Consider the following 26961-nt stretch of genomic DNA (forward strand, 5'->3'; position numbering starts at 1 on the left):
TAAAAGCAATTAGTTATGATGTGGTCAATAATGCGTGTTAATAGTAAACTTTCCGATTCGCTAATTCATAACTAGAAAATCGCCCGTCAAGGTATGACGGGTGAAAATTACTTCTACATTTCAACGAAGACATTGCCTGTTTGGTGATATTCTGATGGTTGAAATTTTAATCTTAACTCCAGTGGATTAACTAATCTCCAGTAGATAGCGTTCATTTTTGACCATTTTTCCGTTTCTCCATTCTCCTGAAATGACAGTCTTACCAGTAAAACAGTTAAGTTACCGGGATCCAGTTCAGCCTCGTCACAATAAAGCCTTTCTTTCCCTGCATGTTAAACATTGCCAAAAAATATTAAATATTATCAAATTATCATGCAGTGGAACGAGTGTCATTGTTGATGACGTCAGGAGCGTTACTTGATCAATGGTTATTTATACACACACATATATATATATATATATATATATATATATATATATATATATATATATATATATATATATATATATATATATATATATATATATATATATATATATATATATATATATATATATATATATATATATATATATATATATATATATATATATATAAAGATGATCCTAAACAAACGTTCTTTCTTGATTTATAAATCATGAATTCGTGAACAACTCTAAACATTCGGAATTTTGGCTTTTTGAATCGTGCCACTATTCTTTAAGTACGCAATATAATGTAATCCTAGATGGCACTGACATGATATTCATTATGCAACAATGGAAAGTGCTTTTCTTTAAAAAAAATTCTTGCTACCTTTGTACATTCTTTGTAATTTAAGGAAGACCAATGATTATTCGGAGTCATTTTTAGATGAGAAAAGTATAAAGAAGGCTGAGTGTATGGTTTGACCACAGAGAGATGGCGGATGAATTGTAAGCGGAAACGGAACACTTCATTTGGTAATAGATAGAATCAGAAGGATCATGCTAGCAGATAACGCGTAAGCAGCAAAGGTTTTACAGCTAGCGTGATCTCGCTGATGCTACCTATTACAAAATTAAGTAGCCCGCTTATAGAGTGCATCCACCTTCTCTTCGCGGTCAAATTAAAGTATCTAAGGGCTTACGTAAAACAACTGTACTTCGTTCACGAAAGAGATAGACTAGATGTAAACAAAGAAATGCGCCATTTTTGGTGACGCCCAGGCCCGCGCTGAGCCTGTTCGGCGCCGTCGTGCAAATGTCTTTTGAGCGCCTTCATGCAGAGGTGTCCGGCGAAAATATAGTTAACACCTGGAATGAGGTTTTTTAGACAAATATGACGTGCGGAAAAAAAACGTTAGGCATTTAATTTATTTAAAAAAAAAATAATGTGTAAAAATGTGTATTAAATTTTGGATTACAGTGTATATTTTTACTTCATATCTTGAAGTTATTTCGAGTTCAGTAGCTCCTTTGATATGCTAATGCGTTTTGGAAAAAGAAAATGCTTTAAATATCAAAGTTAACACAGCTCTAAATATCTCTCTAATCTGTAATTACTGAATATAGAAAAAAAGAGAGGGGGAGGGGGAGAGAATCGAGTAATTATGGTCATGTCGCTACTTTTTGGAACTAAAGAGTTAACCAAAACTAATGTCTACAATATACAAATATTACGCACAAGTAAAATACATCGGCGCCTGGGTTAGATGTTTTATTGTTGCTCTGAGGCGAAGATATGCAAATGAGCTTATAGTATTTTTCCATGTATGATGTTCGAATTACCACAAACAATAGTTTGAAATAAAAAAAGGACATATTTCACAAATTACAACACAACATAATCACCTCAAGAACCAAAAAGGGGAAAAGAAAATTTCTTGCGCCTCATTATGCTCACTCAGCCTTGTGTACTACAGACAAACCGAAATATAGCATTCAAAGCCCACATTAAGAAGAAAATGGCTAATGTATGCAATAATTAGCATCATGTATTAAAAGATTGCGCTTAGATTGCACTTTTTAATAGCATCTTTAGACACAACAAAGCATTAATTTTCCCTTTGAATACGCAACGAGAAGATTTCTTGTTTCGAGCAGTATAATTTCATCGCCACAATTGGATATAACCAAGGCCTGGTAAACGCACTGTCCGGCAGGTCCATGGACCTGGGCACCACAATTTTAGGGATACCAAAATAGGGTAAATTTCTTCTCCCTTTTTTGGAAACTTCCACATGAAATATGTAAAGATTTTCTTGTGGGAGAGGCACCAAATTTTGCCAGGTCCTGTGCATCACTTTGGTTCGATTAGGCTCTAGATTTCATGAAAAGTTCAGTTTTATTTCTTTTAGTAAGAGAGATTCTCTCCATTTGGAGCATTTTTGATTGGTAAAGCTCGGCGACTTTTTACTCTGGCGCCGTCGTGTGCCGCACGACCTAGCACATAGGGACGGCACGGCCCTGATGGCGCCAATCTTGTGTGTGGCTTGAACAAGAACAAAGTGATGCCTGGCGTACGGCGAATGCAAATGCTATTGGATTATTTATTTTCTTTTTTTTTTTTTTTTTTTTTCATTTAAGAAAAAATCCCCAAAAGTTCGGCCATAGTGGTGAACTTTCTAGCAACCAGTTTGCTTACTTCTGGTCTATCTTTTTCGTGAGCGCAGCATAGTCAGGCTGTGGTAAAAAGATTTTTGGCGTTGGACGAGCTCATTCATGTTTGAGTTGAAAAGGGAGAAATTCTTAAATTATCACAACGTCATCAATTTTTAGCGCCAACTCCTCTTCCCTATTTTAATAAGTGAAATCTTTTGCGCCTCAACTGATCGCTGGTCCACTTATTAGAGCCAGACTGTATTCTGCCGTGCTAAGCATAAAAGTCGTATCTGCAGTTGAGTGAAGATGAGTTGAATGAGAAATTGCCGTTTAAAGTTGTGTGCTTCCATGTATGTGATCCAAATGCAACGTTTTCAGGTTTATTTATTACTTTTTTTAATAATCCCTATTGACCATAAAACATTGTATTTATCTGAAGTATGTGACAAAGAACCAAAATGGTGACTCAATATTGGTAAAAAGTGCAGGTACGACTTTTGTGCCTAGCACGGCAGTATGTAATTCGTTCTGAAACCGACCGGTAGGCAATCTCTGTCATTGACGTTACACTATTGATTAAATGCTGAAAATTCGATTTTTCTTTTGAAAAAATAAAAATAAACAATTTTACCGCGTTAACAGCAGGTGGTAATAAGGATGCAGAAATAGCAACTCCAACTAAAGATCCCGCATTTCCTCCCAATACCGACAAAGCAACGCCAGCACCAGACGGAAGAGCGATCAAGACTCCAATCCACAGACTTCTTTCTTGACCCCTGTTTCAGAGAAATCAGAAGAAAAAAAATTAATCTATCCAAGAGCGGACACATTGCTTTAATAAGTAAGTAAATACATTTAAAGCCGCCTGCCTTCTCCAGTGGTCAGAGAAGTCTGACTGCGACTGGAAGGTCCAGGTTTGAATCCCGGCTCAGGCGTGGACGTACTTTCACTCTTCTGTCCTTGTACTTTCTTTGTGTGAATGTGTTGTTATGCTGAGAATGGTTGCCTACCCTACAAACGGGTCCTTATGGCATGTGTGTACTGTAGAAGTCAGACTTCACACTAAATTACGGTACAGTTGGAAAAATGAAGCAGCGAACCTCGAATTGCCAGCCTAGCTGGCACATGACAACAACTAATACATTGGAAAACTTTTAAGGCAGTGGTGTTTAACCTTTTTTTGACCTGATGGCGGCACCTCATATTAAGATGATACTCGCGGAACCGAAACACGCACAATAAAATCTCCTTAATGGAATAGCCATTTTGCCGCGAAAATTTATTCCAATAAGCGGGCTAATCCATTATCCCGCTTATTAGAACGTGAAACCGGGATCAAAACGACACGTATCAATGATCTGGTCACTGAAAACTAATTACATTCTTAGAGTAGGATTTAGTAAATGTAGGGAGCAAGTCCAATCTGGCTCTGCAAAAGGTAACCTAAAGACCCCAAGACACGTGACTCAACAACGACGAATAGTTGTCACGTTTTGCGTGAAACAAGCGAAAGAAACCTGATTTCTTCCAATGCTTTCCTTTAAAATCTATCACGTGACTTGGGGTCTTCGCTTCACGAATGAAAGTCTCCACTCTCACCATTTTATCTTTCCTCAATGATTACCATTAGATAGGACATTCTTTTATCCGATACTCTAATAAGTTTTAAAATGTTCAAACGCTTTCTGGGTTACATGGGAAAATACGGAAAAAGAATGAAAATCACAAATCAAGAATTATCATTGTCATTACTTGATATTTATTCCATCAAAGCGAAGTTTCCCTGTTTTCTAGAAACCAATTTCTGAAAATTTGCCTCCAAATTTGTAACATTGTGGCTAGTCGCGGTTTTCGCTTTGTAACATTGAACAAATTAGCGGACCACGCGAATCTTCTTCAAGGGCCGCATATAATCAGCGGGATGTAGTGTGGGCATCTCTGACTTTACGTATTCAATATGGCATCTATTTCTAACTAATGATGTCCCTGTCCAAGTCTTTTGGATGAGCTGTAAGCATTTAAAAAAAAAAGTCAAGAAAAACTTGCTGTTGAAGAGCTATTAATATAACATTGAAGACAAATATTGCATTTTTCGGATTCGTTACATTTACATAACTGTAACAAGTGTGTTAACATTGTTTGTGAACAAGTTCCGGTGGATGTTATACGAATGCATACAGGGAAAAGCTGGACATCTGCAATATGCATGACGTTGTGTTCAAGACACGTTGTGCTCAACACCTGTTAGCTAAACACTTATCACTGAACAATATTGCATTATTAAGCCTTTCAAAATAATAGTCTTGAGAAATACTTAGTTCTTCAAATTCGGTTCTTGGACCCTGAAAACGAATTACATAAATTAGCTGAACTCGACCATTTAATAATAATAGTTATTTTTGTACAATAGTAACTACTTTTATATACAGGGTGCGGCTAAAAACCCCAAACGAACAATTTTCCATGTAATTTTACTAAAAAGAAATAAATTAACAAAACACAGAAAATAATAATATGAGTAGACCTTTAGCAATCAATAAATTTAATTAGTTTCAAACTGGCCGCATTTTGCAGTGATACAGAGATGTAACTGCTTGTTGAAATTTTCAGCCAAGGGCCGCAAGTCCTTTAATCAATCCTATTCCCTCTAAAGTAATTCGTTTAGTGAGTCCAAACTTTTTTTGTAGTTTAGGGTAGACCTTTGACTCTAAAATAGGCCAGACAGTGTAATAAATGGTAATAAATGACGAGTAAAGCGTCCACTCAAAAGAAGATGCCATGTCAAAAACAAAGCACCTTGCACCACTCTCGTCTTTTTGACCTTATGAACTGGTGTGGAGTCAAATTGAAATGTATAGTCTACATTGCTGAAATGCTCTTAGGCCCACTGAAGTACAACAGCTTCTAAGATGTCCTTCTGGTACACTTTCTGGTTCATTTTACCGCCCTCATCCACAAAAAAAAAAAAAAAAGAGTTTTTTGTCGCTTAAACCAAATCTTATTGTTCTTGGGGTTATGAGTTGGTCGAACGGTAAATCAGTAAAAGGTGTCTCTTACAACGCAGACTTGAGACTCGGCTCAAACGTTTCTGGCTTCTTAAGGTCATACATTTTTCTTTTTCCAGAAAAAGGCTGAACTTTTTGGAACTTGTAAAGCTTCTGTCCGAGCTCTGTTTTTGCCCCTAGTCGCACTTATCGGTTACAAATTCCGGTCTCTTAAATGACTTCTCTCGCGGAAACCCAAGGATTTCTTAAAGTCACTTTTGGATGCCTAGATGATTGACGGAAATATTCACTGCTCATTTTTGTGCACTTCCTGGACGTTGATTATCATTTCTAAGCAACTTGAACTGGCATATAGCATCAAATACTGTTTGCGAGGCACAACAAGTAAACGAATTGTCGTTCTCCTTGGCTAAACAACTTTAAAATAGTAGGTTTTTTGCTTAAAATTGTAAGAAAACCGAAAAACAATACATAAACTAGGAGATATTTTGAAAATTATTTTCTAGTAAAGTGAGAGACAAAAATAAATAAAGACACTTATTTAAAAGAAATTATTTTATTTCTATTCGATGATGCAAACTTTGTCCGAGTTTTTTCACCGCACCCTGTATTTACGTTGAGTTACACTAAGTGTGCATAATATCACGAAATTCATGATTTTTACTGAAGAAACATTGAGAATCGAAGGATCTCAGAGTATTGGTCACTTTTCTTGCAATAAAGCGACAAGACTAAGTTTGCAATTTTACATTAGCAGCCAGATTGTAATTTTCTTGTGTTAATTCAACAGACGTTTTCCTTAGAAAGTCGCTGCACAAGAGATTGTTTACGAATTCCTTAGTTTCCAATTTTTTCCCTGGTTTGGATTGTGTAAGAAAATATAGCTTTTCAAAAGTTATACCTCTGCTTTATATAATTATCATACAGAACGGTTGTCGTACGGAGACTACTTCACACAAGTAGTACAGTAAAAATAGGGGTCGGACCCAAACATCCAAAAAAAAAAAGCTAAACCTGGTGCAAATTGTTTATTACCCTCCCAATAAGAACAGGTAAAAAGTCCCACCCCATTGTGCGTCGGGTTTTGAAATGGGGTTCCATCTAAAAATTGTTGTTTTGGGTATTTTTCCAGAATTTTTAGAGTAAATTTAAAGTGAGAATATTATGTCATACTAAATTTAAAAGCATGAAATTAAAGGTGTTTGACCCGCAAGAGGGATGACATAACCCACCAATGGACAGAGCCCCCCTATTCCAGTAAAACGAAGCAGTACCCCCGAAACCCCCTCCATACATTTCATATGAAAATATTATTTTATGCTAAGTTAAAGTTAGAAATCGAGTGTGTCCATTCTCCAAGATCGATGGTGCACCTCCTCTCAAAGCTACAGGCCCCCCCCCCCCACCGCCAAATAAAATAAATTCTCATCCCCCCCCCCCTTTAGTTCAAGTAGAAGTATCATTTCATGCAAATCTAAAATGCATTAAATCAGGACTGTCCACCCCATAAGAACAGTAGCTCACCTCCCAAAACGAAATTATGTACTAAAATGTTATCCTTCTCCTCCACCCCCTCTGATGATGCACATTTGATTAAATGGCCAGAAAAATTACGCTGAACTGTTTTTTGCTTTCAAATGATTTCTCCTAAGCTTGTAACAAAAAGTCTTCGTTATCAAGATGTTTTTTTTTTTTTTGGAATCTAGATCCTCAGCAAACTCGTTATTGTTGCAGCTATGTTTAACACAGTTTGAGCATATAATTGAGCACTTCAGTCCACTTTCAGACTTTTCAAACATTCACTATATCCAATGTACTAAAATATATCCCCTCAGAGAAAGCACAAGATTTGAGACGCAGAAAGTCTTCTAGAGCAGAAGGTTTGGCTGTTGTAATAGGACGCAGATTATATTTCTGTGGTGCTTTCTTTGCACCCATCAGAAATGACACTAGCTTTCCCATACTTACAAGTTAATTATACACTGCATTGCTGGCATATTTCCTTGAAGCTTACAGATCATTACCAAAAATATGATCAAGCAGGTATCTTCCATCTATTACATATGAGGCAGTGAGAAGCAAAGGGATGTAAGTGGCAAAATTAAAAATTTGGAGATAACCAGCACAAATGGTTGGTGAACCTCTCCTCTATCTTGAGCCAAGAGATGGTACTAGTAGACCTGGTAGTTGCTTCTATACAGCATTATTTAGAAAAGAAAATCAGTGAAAGCCTACCTAGGATCTTATCTTTAAACGCGTTTTATTCAAAATTTGAAAATGTCCACTTACATCCCTTTGCTTCTCACTGCCTCATATATGACACCAGCTGTTCGTTTTGTGATGGTGGATGAACCTTTTGCTTCAAATAATAGCACTTTAACGATACAAGATTTCTTTCCTTCTGAAACCAGATTAATCGAATACTGATGGAGGATCAGCGCATAACTCGTACCAGAAGTTTTTAACAATTTGTTATTCCATCCTTACTGTTCAAACCATTCGGTGTAAAAGATGGTTTGGGCTTACACATCTTTACAGATAGTAACTACTCTCGTAACAGAAGCTAAAGACATAACTGCTTAACTCCTTTTCAAAGAAATGCCACAAAATTGTTTGCCTTCAATATCCTTTGATGTTACTACCCGAACATTAAAGGTCTCATCGCAACTCATCTTATCATCAGCGAGCAATACCACTACCAATTTGAGAGGGAAGAAACTTCTGGGGGCTTTAGAAACGTATTGTGATTTCCAAAGTAGGAGGCAAAGAGGTGTAAATATTTAGCATTCTATTGTTGTATTGCTCATTGCTCTCATCAAGACTTGTTCTATCGTTGAATCACTACAGGTTCTAGATTACCTGAATTTGTCACTGTGTTAGTACGTTGGATAGCTGATGTTTTAGCTGATGTTTGATGTGATCAATTTTTTTTTAATCGCATAATGTACTCAAAAGTCTGAGATAGTGTTGCAAGTATATGTCTGCATATTTAGCATAATTTACATAACCAGCTGCGTAAAAGAGAGGTAGCTCGGTGTTTGCCAATGAGAACCCCACCGACTTGGAGGGTGCAGAATTGCAGCATTGCCCGTCTCATAATTGGCAATTTCGGTTTGTCCCCCCTTCCCCCTTACGGTGATGGCAAAAGATTGTAGAAAAGTTGAAGTAAGTTAATCCAGAAGAAGTAGGGAAACTTGGTCAATTTGGACTTTTTTTATGCTGCACAGGAATTTTGTTTTCCAGCGCTTTAAACAGTTTAATAACTCTAATCACAAATAATTTGGTTACTGAGCTCGCTTAGATCTTTTATAATTATCATTCTGACATTACCATATCATTGTGTAGCATTTTGTACTTCGGAAAAGTTTAAATCAGGGAAATTTTTCGTGAACTTCACTGCAATAGTTGATTTTAGAATGTAAATTCAGGGTCCCCCCCCCCAAAGCGATGGCGCACCCCTTAAGTGTGACGGAGTATCCATCTTGAATAAAAGCCCTCAAAGAAGAAAGAAATGCCCCTTAAAAAAAAACTTCCTTAAAAATTTCGATGACGCAAAGCTGCTCCATGAACCCCTCCCCCCATTCCCCCCCCCACCTGTGCACCCCTGTTAATTAGAATTTTATTCTGTGAGAGTTAATTATTTTACTATTATAGAGTGGTTTCTGCGAGGTTTGAGAATTTTTTTTAAGGAATAGAAATTATTTTTATTTAAATAGAGGATTATTTCGTCCCCCCCCCCTTCCCCCCAAAACCCGACGCGCAAAGTGCTGGGACTTTTTACCCCTTCTTGCTGGAAGGGTAAGAAGTAATTTGCAACAGGTTTCACCTTTTTTTTTTTTGGATGTTTGGGTTTGGCCATTTTTTGGTCTAATTTTACTGTACTAAAGCAAATTTTTGCTTTTTATCGATTTGCAGTCCGATAAGATTTATCCTTCGTCAAAGTAAATCGATCACGTGGTCAGAAGACTAATTTGAAGAATATCCAAAAAAAACTCTAGAGAGAAATCAGTGCTTTAAAATCGCGAGAAGACAGTCAAAAGTAGTTTTTTGCAGAATTTTTTAGAGCTTACCATGGAACCACACGAAATGTGTAATAATGAAAATTAATTAAGTAGGTAGCAATCAAAAGAGCAGTAAGGCATTTTTTAACGCATAAATCATTTGCCATAGTCTCCCCGTTATCGAGAGATAAGGTCTTAAAGTGCCAAAAAGAATAATCGCTGAATTTGAAGACTTGACGAGAAATGTACGAGGTGACTTCGTCTGCATTGTCAGGATATCCATCCACAAAGTGCGTGAAAGACGTCTTCCATTTCTCAAAGAAACTCGCTAAATTTGGCCATTTTTCTTAACAGCTCGGCAGATTTTAAGACCTCCTATTTCGATTATTGGGAGAGGAGGGCAAATAAGCTATGCGTACAAAAACATATTTTACTTAACTTTCCCGATTGCTACATCTTTTTCATTAATCATGTGTTTTCCGGATTAGATGACACGTTCCCTCTATTCATGAAGTATCTTTACTAATAATAAAGCTGAAAGTCTCTCTGTCCGGAGGATATCTGGATGTCTGTAGGATATCTGTAGGATGTCTGTGACGCGCATAGCGCCTAGACCGTTCGGCCGATTTTCATGAAATTTGGGACAAAGTTAGTATGTAGCATGGGGGTGTGCACCTCGAAGCAATTTTTCGAAAATTCGATTTTGTTCGTTTTCTATTCCAATTTTAAGAAAAAAAATATCATAAGATGGACGAGTAAATTACGAAATTATCATAACGTGGAACCGTAACATGGGCACAAGTCAATTGGCGAGAAAATTCACTACACATCATTAGTAAATATACAGGCGAGCAAAAGACCTTTTAATTTGCTATTACGGGCGAAGCCGTGCGGGTACCACTAGTATACAATAAATGGAAAAGAAAAAGAAATATCAAAGCAATGGTATAAATAAATAAATATAAGTTGTTAAAGAAAAGCCGAGAATGTTTCTTTGAAATAAATTTCATATTTTTCCAACAAAAGACTGACCTGCTGATCATTTCAGAGTTAGGCCACTCGCGGCGACCCCATACGCTATTGATGCCTTCGCTAGTCAACCCTATTATAAAACCTAAAAGAAAATATGCATGCATAATTACAAAATGAGAAATCAGAAAATTCAGAAGATCTTGGTTTTCATGTAAGCAGCACAATTCATAAAGCTAAAAATTTACTGGAGTGTTTTAATGATATGATGAAGGGAAAAGAAGAATTAAATCATTTTTCTCCTCATAAAAAATCAATTAAATTGTGGCTTAAAATAATATCTAAACACTATTAATATATTTTCCGATTTTCTTTTGTAACACAAAGCACGAAAAGCAAATTACTTTAAGTTAAAAAGAACTAGTAAGATCTCATGACAGCGAACACCAATACTACAACAAAATATTTGTTTGATCTACAGTTTATGCTGCTAGTCTATCGCAAACAAAAAAAAATGCAGAAATTAATAAGACATTTACATGAATTCCAAGGAATTTCTCAAGGGTTAGCTGTGAATAAAAAAATCCTTATGTGTAATTTTTAGTTTATTTTCGTTTACTTTCCAATAAAATATGTTTCGTTCATCTAATTTTGGATAAATAGAATTTTGGAATCGTGTCTTCATTACTAAATCAATTTTTATTCTTATTTGGTAAAATTGATTCGTAAATACGGAGTGGTGTAATAAAAACTTTCCCAACATACGAAATTCTAGCGGCCTAGCCTAGCCGTTCATCGAATCGAACCAAGATTTCAGACATAGTTGTTGGAAGGTAGAGATTGCGATGATTTTAAACAACTCAGAGCGGCCCGGAACAGAGAGAGAAAAGCGAAATTTTAAATGGCAACACCTAATTTTTTTAGCGTAAGTTGATCATGATTGAAAAAACACAAATGATGCTGGAACGATTGCTTATGATGAAATTGCGAGTTTGTTTAATTCGTACACCAGACTGAAGAAACAATTGATAGAGACTATCCGCCAACTTTGATTGATTCCATTTATAAAAAACTTTCAAATAAATCCCAAACTAATGTTCTTAACCGAACCTTCATCAGAAACAATTTGGTTGTTTTGCCATTCTTTCCATCTGTAAGCTATCAGGTTGCTAAGATTCTAAAACGTTTCCAATTCCAGGTGGTGTTCTCTCCTATTAATAAACTTTCATTCTCTTCTCTTAAAGATCCTATTCACCCTCTTAATTGTTGTGGAATTTATAGAATTAATTGTAGTTGTAAACTTGCCTATATTGGACAGACTCGGCGTGCTTTAAAAATTCGCTTGAAAGAGCATCAAAATTATGTGAAAAAACAACAATTAAACAAGTCTAGTATTGCTCAACATTGTTGGGATTCGAATCACTCTTTTGATTTTAACTCTTATCAGATTATCCAAAAATGCCCCAATTCATCAGATCTTGACTTTTGGGAATCCTTTCATATTTTGAGGAACAGTTCTAACTTAGTTAACGATCTTAGTTCAGTTCCATATTTTTCTAACATTTGGCTCCCATATCTTTAATACCCCCCTTTTTTCCCACTCATTTTTATCTATCTTCCTTTGTTTATTTTTACCTTTTTGTCGTGATTGACCCCCCCCCCCCCAATTTTCTTCTATTTATCTTTATTTTTCCTTTTTTCGAATATTTTTTGTTTCTGTTTATTTTATTTCATGGTTTTCCATTTGCTTTTCCTTTCTTGCGGTTCACGGTTACTGACAATTTCTTTTCTTTTTGTTTAAGCTTCGGCTTAATCCTTGTCCAATTGAATTCTTTCTTTCTGGGTTCGTACCTAAGGGAAAGCTCCTGGCCTTTGCTTGCATTCCTATTGGTTCCTTTTCGGTTTATAACTTTGTCATTGGTGTTTGGCTAATCCGCTGTTTTTATCTTTTAAGCTGCATGCTTATCTGCTCTTGGCTTTTGTCGGATGTCTTTTCATCCATAAGCTCATTATTTTTTGCATTGAAAAAGGCGTTCCCTGTAACGCCGAAACACGTGTCTGCGGTAATTTACAAATTTGTGCTTCTACTTACGTTGTTTGTTCTGACTTTACTCTTCCAATACTGCCGTTTAAAGGGTCCCCCCCCCCCTCCCTTAAGCAATGCTTCCCATGTGCTGTTGGGTGATTGGTGCTTCTACTACCACACTAAAGGATTCCCCGCACCTACAATGGCGCGTGATTTAACCAGTTGGATGAAACCTTGAAGGGAGCTCTGTTTCTTTGATCCAGACCAGGATCCGAGCAACCCCGATCCAGCATCTCCTGAGGGATTGATTTGGAATGGGAACTTGGGGGACTCTCTGACCCCGAACATATTTAACGTGTCCCACTCACCATTAGCAAACACAAAGGATCTTCGAACCTGCTGGCATCGAACACGGTACTCTCCAGTACGAGTTTAACGCCTTACAAATCAGATCACTACGGCCTTGCTTCTTCTACTTTTTCTTTTCACTTTTCACTCCAAAATCCTATCACTATTTGTGGCTTAACCAGTTGGATGGGGACTGAAGACAGCTCTAATTTTTTGATCTAGCCTAGGAGCCGAGAAATCCCTGGTCCAGCAAGACCCAGAGATATTGATTCACTTAGAGAACTTTGTGGCCACGAGCATATTTACCGTCCCCAAGACACAATGAAGACTGGATCTCCGACCGGCTAGGATCGAGCCCGGAACTCTCCGGTCACCAGTCTGATCCCTTACCGATCAAGTCCAGGTCACCACGTCCCCTCTTCTTCTACTGCTGTCTAATACTGAGAGTTATGTAAAGTGCATAGAAAATTCTACTCTTTTGCTCTCTCATTAGGTCTAAAAACCAGGTCTAATCCTTGCAAATGCTTTAAGCCGGCAATTTTCATCATACGGCAATCGCTCCAACGCAATTCGTAGATTTTTAATACGCTGATCAATTTCCTCAACGAAAAAATGGGTGTTGGTACTGTAGTGCAGATCTAAAAATTAGTAAGTAGTGAAGTAAATAGTGCAGATTTAAAAATCAGGTTTTAACTAGTCAGGTTTCGGTGACTGTGAAAGGTTGAATGGCATTGGAAGGGAGGGTTAAGAAAGAAATAAGAATGTGTAAAAAAAATAGATTTTGCACTTATTAAGTTGAAATGTGTGCATTTATCTACAATCAGTTAATCATTGTCAATTTTTTTTTTTTTTTTTTGAATGTGTGAAGGCCGCGGATAATTGGGAGTTTACTGTATTGGGGAAGTTTCTTTCGGACAATCCTATACGTAACAGTTGGAATCTCAGTTTTTGAGTCGGAAGTAAAACTTTCTATCATGCTGTTTTACCCCAATTTTTTTTTAATTTCCCCTTTCCCACCCCCAATATCGGGCTTATGCGAAAATTTTTAATATTATATTATAATACCACTTTCTTTCAAAGAAAATCAGTGGAGTTCTAAAAAAATTTCTTAAGATTTTTGAAGAATTTCTTCGAATTTATTATGGCAATGTTCACATTTATCTTAAGCTAATTTTATTTTGTTCCACATCATTCCAAAGATAACGGAAAGGACATGTGTTTCTACTTTCGGCTATAAAATAGAAGCTGTTTAAACAAAGCGCAGTAAGATGTTGTCTGACGTTTAAATGATTTCTTTTATAAATCAAATCATATTTATGTATTTAAACTGTGAATATTTTCCAGTTTCTTTGCTCAAGAAAATTTTCAATATGTAATGATGAGGTCTGGTTTCACGAAATTCACATTATCATATCAGAAGCATTTTTATGTGATTTCGCATTATGTTTCGACGAATGACTTACTAAAGATGACTAAAACCATAAGTGAACATTTAATTAACACAGTGTACATAAGTACTAATCATAGTTTTATCACAAAAGCAGATTTTAAAAACATATTTATTTCATAAGTAATAGAACTAATACGCTTGATAATACCAAATATTTTTTTCTCCAACAAACTAAAAACGAAAATGAGAATGAAAATTTGACAGTTAAATTGTGAAACCTTGTACGATAAGTAGTCAACGTTTACTCATGTGCGAAAATTTTCAACGTTATGAAACATAAAATTTCAAAATACATTTCAGACATTGATTTATAGGTATCACAAGAAACACCATTATCAAAGAAAACACCGTGAGTTTGGGGCATAAGTTAGCTTCAATCAGATTCAGTGTAGTTTAGTTCTGGTAAAAGTATTTTTAAACTTAGACTTGTTTGAGTTGAAAGAAGAAAAGTTCTCCAATAATCGCTATCAGCAACGCAAACCGACTTTCCCCACCTTTTGCAATAACAAATTGAACCATTTGAGCTTCAGCCCGTTAAAAGTCAACTTATCAGACCCAGACTAAAGCGCAGCTACAATTTACCTGAAGCATTCTAACTCTTTAGATGTTTACTGTAAATTACCTTAATAGGATTGGCATTGTGACTTAAAGCAACTAGTTTAGGAATTAACTCCCAAAGGCTTCTCTTCACTGCGTGCTTGCTTATGGATATTGAGCAGCCTACATTTTTTGCATTGATAAATGGAGTTTCTTAAGTTTCATATTTATCCTGAAATTAACTATATTTTGCATTTATAGAGGGGTTCCCTTTTGAAGCCTCCATTGTTCTGAGATAGAAGCTTCGCTTCGAATGCCGGAGATCGTGGGTTCGATACCCACCTCGAGTGCTTTTTCTTCTCTTCGTGCTGTAAATCTTACTTGCGTTGTCTTTTACATTAATGAAGACATTCAACCCTTCGATGTGATGGGAACTCATATCTTCATAATTAGGGCTCGACCGATGGCATTTTTTGGCCGATGGGCCGATGCCGATTGTTGGCCGATTGTTCAAAGATGGCCGATGGCCGATGGCCGATTGTTTTCCTCCAAATGGCCGATTGCCGATGGCCGATGGCCGATGCTGTTGGCCGATGGCAAAAAAAAATAAATAAATAAAATCTAACAGAAATAAATTGATAAGATTGTCAGGGATTTAAAGGATTATTGATTCATTTCACTTTACTTCCTTTCTACGAATAAGGAATTGTAATCCCCCCCCCAAAAAAAAAATCAGATTTCGACCTAAATTTTTATTTTACGATCATCCAATTTAAACTTCAGAAGTTTTTTCTGCGCATATGTACATGCATATGTACCTAAGAACATATAGATGATCGAAATATCCATTTTCAAAGTCTCCTTAGTTAATTATCGCAAATTCTCTTGTGATGTTTTCATGCGCGTAAACTTACGTCACTCAAAAACGTTATGAAATAGTAAGTTGAAAACTCATACGTAGGTAGTATGATCTAAAAGTTCGAGGACAAGTTGTATAAAAATTTACCGTGAATCTATCTACAAAATAGTCACCTTGAACGACTGTGCACTTCTGACACCGTTCGTATAGCTTTTAGAAGGACTCCTGGAAGACATTTATCGCAACCTCCTGTAAGGCCTCTTTCGCTGCTGTTTTGACTTCATCGTGGGGAAGAAGGCGACTATCATATTGAGGATGCACGGTTCGATTGGTCAATACTCTGATATGACAAACCAATAACATCACGTTTCGTCGGACTTAGCTCCGTGTGATTTTTACCTGTTCCCAGCAAAAAAAAAAAAAAAAAACATTTGCATGGACGCCGCTTTCTTCCGTCAGGAGAAGATAAAGCTGCATCACAGAATGTAGCGAAAAATGGCTTCCAGGAGTTTTTCCAAAAGTTATATGAACACTGGCAGAAGTACATAGTCCCTCAAGATGACCTTTTGTACGTGGATGTGCTTCGGTAATGTGAACTATTCTAGGTAAGGTTTTATACAGCTTGTCCCTCAAACTTTTGGATCGTACTACGTACAATCTGTATAGGGTGTAATTATGCTTCTCCTTTTTTGACTGCTGTATGATGGAAGACAAAGAACAGCCAAAAAAAAAAAAAAAAAAAATGGAGGGGAAACAAAGAGATAGTCTTAACCAATTGATTTTTTTTTTTAAATTGAACATATAACTAAGATTTCAGTATTATTGTAATAATGTTTGGATTTAGGTAAACTAAACATAGTTAAAAAGCATTAAATTATGTTGTTTAATCATTCAAAAAAAAAAAAAAAAAACTATGAAACCGTCAACAAAGTACGCTATTAAAGTGGAAAGATTGCACGTTGACATTTTTTAGTCATCAAGTTAAACAAAAAAGGTAACAGATAAATTATAATATTAAATCATAATAGGAATATTTTTATACTTATTTAAAATTTATGAGTAGAAAAGTTGGCATTTTTCATAAAATGTATAACAGTGACATAAATTTTGCGGAAAAAGGAAATAGCTATGAAATGAGCGAGGTTCTTAAAACGCAGCTACAATAAACAAACTCAATATTTACACCAAGTTAATAACTGAATACATATATATACTACTTGATTTGATGTTTGCACACGTAATATTGAACAATTTGATTGATTAATCTTCTATGAAGCACTACAATCACGTTCAAATTAAATTTTTCAATTTAACAATAATTTTCTGAAATTTAAAAAATTGCATAGTAGAAAATCCTTGAAACTTTTCTATAACATATTATTAAACATATGATGAAAACGAAAATAACTTATTCATTGTTTTTATATAAATACATAAAAATAGTTACAACAGAAAAAAAAATCGATCGCTATTTTAATGATGCAGAAAAGGTGGCGCATTACAAAATATAGGTGAAACAAGTATAAAAAATACGCAAAATGACATTTCTTGACCAAAATAAATAATCGCTAAATATTTAAGAAATGCTTGAAACGACGAGGGTGGATTAGGGGGTCACCCTCTGATTTTGGAGTAACTTACAATGTTAAACTTCGGCCATAACTTCGGCTTAATTTTTTTAGTTCAAAACCGCTACCACCAACGCCTCGGAAGAGTTTCTGAATCTACTTCAGCACTTCCGAAGAAAAAATTCAAAATCCCTTTGTTTTCCGAATTATGTCACCATTCAAAACGTCTTTAATCAATTTCTAATTAATGCTCTAAATTCTTCCTAAACAATAGATAAAACTTGAAAAAAAATCTCTAATTTTATGAATGGTGTTAGTTTTAAACAACTCGGAAGTACAACTTTAGTTTAATTTCAGAAATTGAGGGAGTGGGAGGAGGAGCACGCAAGTGTTCTCGGAAATACAAAAAATAGTCGTAAAAAATAGAGTTCAAAATAATCATAAACATTGAGCAGAAAAACCCTTTTAAAACTTGCACCCGAGTTTGTTTTGACGTGCAGTGGCGGATTTAAAATATGGCAAATGTTGCATTTGCGCGAGAAGGCCCCATAACCATAGGGGCACCGTAGGAGTTACAAAAATGATTTCGATAAATGTTTTACAACTTTTGTGATAGAGAAATACGGCGCCAAAATGTATTTCGACGGGCCCCAAACTTGTAGCTCCGCCGAAGCGATACAGAAAAGACTGCATTACTGTGATTCATATTACAAACATCGAAAAATTAAAAATTACCGTTGTCGGTTCAACGGGAATCGAACAAAATGAAACAAAACCGGTTTCGCCATCTCATATTTGTTTCCATGGTCTCCAATTCTGCAATATATCACCAAATGATCGTCAGTCTGAGACGCTATATTAGTTTTGCATTGAAATAAGTAATTAATAGCCACAAAAAATCAGTTAATAGGCTTTTTAGAACACCCGATCAAAAACAAAAAGGGAAAGTCACAACTGGAACGTGCGCACTTCCCACAGGCGAAAATTTAGCCTTCTACAGCTTACCATTTTTTAGTTATGACTTATGAGAGATACATACGTACATCCAGCCGCAAGAAACAACGCAATAATTAACGTGTTTGGTATCTGAATGCAGTATTAAAAACTCTCTCTTTCAGGGGTGACTAAAATATAAATTCAGACTGAAATTTAAGTAAACAATTTTGTTTGAAAACAATAACTCCCTTTATTTTGCATTAAAAAGTAAAACGAAGGTCTTTTTTTTTTTCAAAAACATCGGCCAATTCCATCGGCTTTTCGATGTTTTTAAGGCCGATGGGCCGATGTTTCCTGCAAGTTAGCATCGGCCGCCGATGCCGATGCCGATGGCTAAATTGTTGAACCATCGGCGCCGATGCATCGGCCAGGCCGATGCATCGGTCGAGTCCTACTTCATAATGAGTATTAACTATGACACGACAACAACAAAAACAATGGGTTCCTTTATCTTCATTCGTATTATTTATTTTATTAAAACATTTTCTGCATTGATAAAGATCAAGGGCACCTTGAACCTAAATTTTTGTGAGGTTGAATTCTCAATTTACCGAACCAAACTCCGAATCTACCGAATGATGAAAAAGAAAAAAAACTTGTATGTGTACGTCCCTGCACCAATGAGAAGAGACATTAAGCATTCTGTACAAAACATAAAAAATAATTCCAATATTGCAATACTTTCTCCAGATACGCCCGGCAAAATTTGCCGAATACGACAAATCTTTGGGAGGTCACAGTGACCTGCAATGGCTTCCCGTCGGAGCACCCCTAAGGTGGTTTTCGTAGTCCTGAAACACAACACAATTTGCCATTCCCGAATGATCTTTCCGAATTTTACATGACCTCCCTTACTTTAAATTCGAACGTAAAAACTTCAAAATACACGTACACTATTTTTAAGTGCACTTCACCAACAACGGTCGTTTGTTGTCGTATTTCGTAAGTATTGTGCGCAAAATCTCGTACTTCGATACATGTTGAATTTGCTTGGCAATTTTGCTTGGCAATTTGACCAAGTAAATCTTGAAATTTGCTTGGTTTTCTAGCCATTAAACATTACAACATAGTAAAAAAGCTAAAAGCACAAATCATAATTGAATTTTTATGAATGCAAAAAGTTTTCTTCATACCAATGAAAACACAGAGAAACAGTCCCACAATTTCAGTTTTTATGCCAATATTCCTGAGAGAGCGATCTCGTATAACTGCTCCAAATGTTCCAGCTAAGATTGGACCCTGAAACGACAGAGAAATTTAAAATATTTTCATTTGGAGCAAGCTTTAAATTGGCAGAAAAGAATAAAATTGTTTTCAAGAAAATTAGTAACTAAATTAGGAATTTTATTTTGAAGTTTTAGTGATACATACGATCTATACATTTCCAAACAATACTTCATCTAAATCTCAACCAGGGGTTCCCCCCCCCCCTACTCGCTTCGTTCACAAACTACCGTAAAAATAATGCAATGAATAGTGACAAAATATTAAAATTTCACAACTTAAAATTAAAATATTTTTATTTTAATTATGCATAAGTTCAGACAGTCAAACCTAACAAGTAAACATCACATTATACATATTTTGCGGGTATTGCAATATTTGAGACAGATTGCTTAAAACTACTATTGCGTAAAACCTCGATTTTCTCCACTGCTTTCTTTTTGTCACTTTCCTTGCTGGGGTGCGATATGTTACTGTGAAAGACCAAAATCTACTCGATGCCAACATTCGCCGGTGAATTTCAAAATTCATATAGCAAAGACATAGGCGAAAGCCCAAATAATTCCAGTGAATCGCGGTGAATTTTCTCATTTTCCTATTTTGACCTTTTATCAGGACCAGTAACCTACATATATATTTAAAACGTGTATCTTCAAAAGTGAGTATCTTAAATTCCAATCTTTCTTAAATACTTTTTCTGTTTTTCAGTTTTTTTTTTATTTCAGTACCTAAGCCTACAACCTGTGGCAGTCAAAGGGTCTCAAAATGGTCCCCTAAATGGTTTAAACGAAACAGCAAAAGTTATTTTAACCTATATCTTTTTGTAGCGGCAGATATGTAAATTTTATCAGAAAGTATTTTTCGGAGATATCTACTTTTGCAGCTACATGCTTCATGCAGTATTTTTAAATAAAAGTAACTTTATGTGGAGTTACTTTAAATTCAGACACCATAACGGCTTCACCTATATGTAACATTATATCATACGCTTCTATTTTTTCTGAATAGATTTTTCTAGATTTTCTGAACTTGATTACATTTTTTAAGTTCCTAGTCTTTAATTTTATGTACTACAAGAAGTGAAAATGTATATCCTTGGAAACTACATGCAGAGTTTTAGTAATTTCAAAAACTCTTTCTTAGGCTTTCACAAATCACACCGCAGTGTTAAGGCATTTACTACTATTTTTTTACTTAAACTAGTCCACCCGAGCGGAACTCCGTACTGTGCTTCGAATCGTTTCATAACTCTTTTCCATCTTTAAAAATGTCAAAGAAAGAACATTATGAAGAAGAACCGAAAAAAATAAACGGAAAAAAGTAAGCGCACAAGAGAAGGCATGTAATTTGAGGACATCAGTAGCAAAAACTCGTTAAATACAACGTTGTGATAATTTGATCATCGCTCACCTTTTGGTTGTACGTATTTTCAATGCAAACATAAATATCATTAAAAGTGCGGCTGAGTGACTCATGAAAAAGCAGTAATTTTGCATGTGAAAAACAGCTTGTGGCAAATACAGTCCTGCCCATGTGAGCATCTGACGGAAGAAAAAGAAACATTAAAGAGATATTTATTGGCACGGATTCGAACTGGCGCGATTCTAATTAACAGCACGACACTCCAACAAACCTAGCAATTGCGCCTTCCTATTCGAATGCTATTCATTGAAGGAATGCGTAATAAAAAACAGCAAAAAAGGTTTTCGCCGAAAAAAAATAATAATAAGATCATGCGTCTCTATGTTTTGTCATTAGCCACTATGATACGATTTGAAATTATTCGTAAAGCATGGAATTTGATTAAAGAATGAGGAAGATCTCACGTAGCGATTGAAACAAATATTCTAGAGATGTAATAAATTCGATTGAAAATAAGTGTTTTTATTTTTGGTTATAGGTCGAATACTGCTATTAGAAAAATCTGCATTTCAGCATACAATGAAAATGCTTTTCTGCACAAAAAGGATTCCTTTGAGGTAAATCTAATACTTTTTCATGCTTACATTATGCTTAGTGGTCTGGACGGAGTCAAAGCTTAAAAAAAAAGAATCGATTAACAGTCCCTTCGATTAACAGTCAACTTATTTGAATGATAACTGCAGCCTGCATAAAGGAGTTGAAACACCAAGTAGCATTCCCGCTGCATTTATTTTATTATGTGTGTTATCTGTTGTATGTTATGAGTACATGTGATGCGTAATATTAATGTAAATTTGCTATTTTGTCGGACAGCCTGAGCTTGCTCGAAGTTCAGATAGTTTATAGCCGAACGTTCTACCGAAAAAAACTTATCAATTTAACCGAACAACTAAGTCCAGTGCTTTTAAGCTTTAATGAAAATATATATATATATAAATAAATATAAATAAATAAATAAAATAAATAAATAAATAAAATAAATAAATAAAAAATATAAAAAACAGGTTAATTTTTTTTTTCTCTTTTTTTTTTTTGCCGAAAGCGACGAAAAAAATTCGAAAAATGTATTAGAACTTTGCTTTAAAAAAATGCATAAGAACTACAGGCTGCATCAAGGTTTTGCTACAGCAAGGGGCGTTCCCGAAAACTTGATTTTGAAGAGAAGTGTTTTTATTTTTGAAAATTTTTACAATTTGTTATCGCAGGCTGCTTGAACCGTTATGGCTAAGATGGCAGCACGTGTTCATCATTTGACAGCACGGTTGAAATACAAAATAATTTGAACTAAGTTCTTTTTGAAGTGCATCTTTTCGAATGTAGTAAAAATGTGATAAGCTGTTTGTTTGTTTGTTTGTTTGTTTTTTTTTTTTTTTTTTTTTGCAAAAAGAAGAAAGAAGAAAATATATATATATATTTTACCCTTCAAGTTGAGGTAGTAATTTTCTTACCGGAGCCAAAGCTTTTTTTTTTTAAAAGAGCCTTACAATTAAGAATCAATTAACTCCATGTTGCATCAAGTTTCCCTAACAGCAAGGAGCGTTTCCATCTTATCTATTCCCTCATATTTGTTATTCATTGTCATTAATGTGCCTGTAATGCGCGATATTTCTCTGATTTTTTGATGCAGATTGTCCGGACATGGGTCCGAACAATCATTCTACTGGTTACCAGTCGAACGCTCTGCCGATCGAGTTACTCAACTCTGTCGGTCACAGTGCAAGCTAAAGTTATAAATTTATCCAAAAACCTCATTCTGGTTCTTTCAAACAGGTTTTTTTGACAGAAAAAAAATTTAGACCGTGGGTCTATTTTTTGTCAGTAGGCTGCACGATAAGCTTTAAAATAAGTTGTAAATCAAAGAAATCGATCAAGAATTGAGGAAGATCTCGCGTAGAAACAAAAAACAGGCTACAGAAATAATATATGAGGATTAGATCAACCAATGAATTGAATTTCCAGGATTAAGAATTGATTTCATACTCAATGGTGGGCTCATTTCGGTACTCACCATTTTGTACTCACCATGATGGGTGAGATGAGCATTGATGCGACAATAATAACTGAGCTGTTTTCTAGGAGACCCAAGGCAGCAATCATACTGGAAAGAATTAAAAGATACCGACTCAATTCAAAATGTAAATAATCAAATTTCTGCGCTATATTTAGTTTACGTGGTTTTACAATGATTATTTTAAAACTATTTGGGGTCCTTTCAAATTATTTTAAAATATGCTATTGCACATTTACATAAGTGAAATTGGTAGCTGCAGGAGACCCTGGGGTGTAATGTAATGTAATGTAAGGAAATTACGTCTAGAATAAGCAAAATTTATACATCGGCTTCAAGCCTCTTTCATCACCCAAGATGTTAAGGTAAGCAATTCAGTTTTATTCACCAGTACTACTTTTTCTCATAGAACCAAGTTTTTGCTGTATCGTACGTTATTTTGTTCGTTGGTATACGTATAGCAGTCCCAACAGGGTAGCTGAAATTAATGATAGACAAGATTTTTTATTTTATAGCAAACAATTGCATTTCTTATGATTGGCGTAACTTTTGCCATTGTTTCAGATTAAACGAGCGGATGTGTGCATCACATGACTTCTTTTTACTCCAATTTAATGTCATTTCCCCATTATTGGCATTTTTAATGTTATTCAGTAGTTTACTCTCTAAATATCATCAACAGTGGCCAAATTGAAACCAGATTTTTAAAAAATAAAAATAAAAATAAAAAAATCGCCGAATTTGTCGCCAAGTTGGCAACAAAACTTGGTGACCAAAATACTGGCGAGGTATCGCCAAGTGTCTGCCAAATTATAACACCACTTGAGTTTACATCGAAAATAACAATGACCCCCCCCCCAAAAAAAAGGGGATAAAGATCCCCTTTGGAGCATCCGAATACAACCAAAAAGAGAGGTGCACAACTAGACCCCACTAGGAGTCTATGTACCAAATTTCAACTTTCTAGGACATACATTGAGTTACGACATACATACGCACATACGTACATACAGACGTCACAAGAAAACTCGTTGTAATTAACTAGGGAATCGTCAAAGTAGATATTTCGCGTGTCTATACGTTCTTATTCACTTATCCACGTGTGGTCGAGTCAAAAAAAAAAAAATCAACATTCATTCGGGGGTGAGTAAAATAGAAATTAAGGTCGATTTTTGAGTGAAATTTTTTTTGCGAATACAATACTTCCTTTTTTGTAAAAGGAAGTAAAAATGTTGCTAGGTTATCAATTAATGTAAAAATGGTGTGAGAATTGATGTGTGTGCATGAATAATAACTTTCCCTCCATAACTGTCATTGTTTAAGAAATTCAAACATTTCTTTTTCATTTAATAGTCATTTGTCTAAATTGCAAAAACAGGCTTTATTTCAAAAGCTGGAATAGTTAAATAGGAAGAAATACGTAGACACAAAATTACCTGGCTATTAGTACGAACATGATGAAATCGAATGTGAGTTCGGCACCGGCTCTAACACCATCGACAACCTAAAAAACATATGGTATTTATAAAATTGATTTATAAAAATATCAACACAATAGAGAATTAAAATCATAAATATGTTTAGGCTAAAATGTAAAGAAGCATAAAATGACGTTAAAAGCACGAACTGCAAATTGTGTCGTATGTTTCTGCATCCATAAGCTCACAATTTTTTGACATAAAAAGCGGGTTCTTTGTCACCACAAAACACGTTTTTACTTGCCTTTTTTTTTGTGAATGTGGACTTTTTTAACATAGCTGTATGTCATTTTAGAACGATTTTGCATTAAGTTCAATAATTATTATGTATAAGCATTTAACATCATCCAAAAAAATAAATAAATAAAAGAGAGAGAGAGAGACATAAAGAGAGAAAAAAAAGGTTTAACATTGTTTTATTGTAATTTTCTTTTAATGAAAAGTCTTCTTACTAATCACATTGAAGAATATTGACTGTAACTCCACAAAACTCCAAACTTCATATCTACGCATTGAAAAGGGAATTGAAGAATACTGACCGTAAATTCATTTTGGGTAACGGCACCAGCAACAGACATGCTTAAGACATCGCTCTCAGGTTAACTCAATTTTCCGAGCCTTTTAATGTATTTAGACTTTTAAATCCATTTTTCTCTCATGCAACTACAAATCATCTAACGCTTGGCTGCTCCTGAATACTCTGAATTAGTTAATTCTATTTTTATTTGCTCAATTTTGAAAAAAGCTCCGATCCCCCAGTAACAGACACCGACAACTCTGATAACCCCAGCAACAGATAGGATGAGGAAAGGATGAGTAAATGGGCATATTCCTCTTTTCTCTTCAAAATGTGCAGAAGTTCTTTATTTTTAGATCTAAAACTTTATTAAATTCAAATGAACATGAACCACCGGCAGACCTCGGGATAGTTGTTCATAACATTCCACCACTGCCTTGTAAATACCAACTGGCTCACAAAACTCACTGTGATAACACTAGATGGTTGACCGTATTCATAGTCAACAACAATATCAGTTTTACCAGTCTAAAATTCTTATTATTTAAATCCAAACTTACGACTGTCTGTTACTGATGGCGTTACCCTACCTCTTAACTTTATATCTACGCATTCAAATGGGATTTGAAGAATATTGACTATGAATTCTCTAACTCTTAACCTCGTGTGTTTTACACTTTAAAAAGGGCATTTCTTGTCACTCCAAAGTCTGTAATTTTCAGTGCAGTTTGATCCTTAAAATGTCATTCCTTAGTAAATCTCTTATCGGCAATAAGGTGATTTTTGCGTTTATAAAAAGCACTGCTAACTGCTTTGTTCAAATAAGCAAAATACAGGATGCTTTGACGTACTTACTTGTGCCACAGTAAGTCTTGCTGTTACTGTTTTCAAAAACTTCTTTTGCATGTCTTTGAAATTCCGAAATGCTTTCTTCACTTCAGACTTTGTTTTTGATAAGGTTGAAACGTCACTATCACTAAAATATAATCAAAAGGAAAATAAAAGTATTTACTATAAACTGATTCTTATTAGTTGAGGAGTTTCAAAAATAATATTTTTCGAGAGCAAGAGAAAGAAACAGCTATTTTGTCCAATATATATTTTTGTTTTGCCATTCAAACTTCAATCTCATTTATTTCGAAATGTATCATACATCAGTTTAAGTTGGATAATTCACTCAGTTTGAAAAAGTGATTAAATACCTCTTTTTCTCGTCGTCACATATAAATTGCAATTTTTGATCGCTTTCTCGAAAACCTGGAACAGACTCGTCTTCTTCTTGCAGCCAAACTGTACATGGTAACACTCTAAAGAGAATAAAATAAAAGCTTCACTGAACAATTGTTTTGAATTTTAATCCAATGAAAATGAAGAAAGTACAACAGAAAACAAGTGAGGGGGGAAACAAGTATTTTCGACAAACTGGTAATCAAGTTTTTATTCTAGTAAAAGTAACAACGCTGCAAGTAACAGTGTGCTGATCTGCACTTACATTATAAGAATCTTTTTTTTTAATCATTTTACTGAGATATTTTTTTATTTACTCATTTTGTATGAAAAACTAGCGGTACCCGTACGGCTTTGTCCGTAGTGGAAAATGAAAAAGTAATTTGGTTCGCCTGTATATTTACAAACAATAGATGATGAATTTCTCGCCAATTTGCTATGTTAATTTGCTCGCCCATGTTATGGTAGTCTGCTCGTTTACGTTATGGTAATTTGCTCGTCCACATTATGGTAATTTGCTTGCCCACATTATGGTAATTTGCTCGTCCACATTATGGTAATTTGCTCGTCCATGTAATGAAAATTTGTTCGGTAAAATGTTTTTAAAGTTGGAATAGAAAAAGAACAAAATAAAATTTTCGCAAAATCGCTTCGAGATGAGCACCCCCATGCTAATAACTAATTTTAGGCCAAATTTCATGAAAATCGGCAGAACGGTTTGGCGCTATGCGCGTCAGAGATCCAGGTATCCAGACATCCAGACA

General features: G+C 35.2%; 1 protein-coding gene across 1 annotated transcript in view; it reads right to left on the bottom strand.

The window, feature by feature from the left end:
- Nucleotides 1–26961, bottom strand: part of LOC129217439 (uncharacterized) — a 93080-nt gene that overhangs the window by 19111 nt on the left and 47008 nt on the right. Inside the window, exons 5-11 of the mRNA XM_054851737.1 lie at nucleotides 26173–26277; nucleotides 25826–25946; nucleotides 24412–24479; nucleotides 22990–23065; nucleotides 19455–19560; nucleotides 10601–10682; nucleotides 3194–3338 (exon numbers count right to left, since the gene is read on the bottom strand). Of these exons, the coding sequence (XP_054707712.1) occupies nucleotides 3194–3338; nucleotides 10601–10682; nucleotides 19455–19560; nucleotides 22990–23065; nucleotides 24412–24479; nucleotides 25826–25946; nucleotides 26173–26277 (703 nt within the window). The remainder of the gene's footprint in view (nucleotides 1–3193; nucleotides 3339–10600; nucleotides 10683–19454; nucleotides 19561–22989; nucleotides 23066–24411; nucleotides 24480–25825; nucleotides 25947–26172; nucleotides 26278–26961) is intronic.

The sequence above is a fragment of the Uloborus diversus genome, chromosome 2 (assembly GCF_026930045.1).
Source record: "Uloborus diversus isolate 005 chromosome 2, Udiv.v.3.1, whole genome shotgun sequence".
NCBI lineage: Eukaryota > Metazoa > Arthropoda > Arachnida > Araneae > Uloboridae > Uloborus > Uloborus diversus.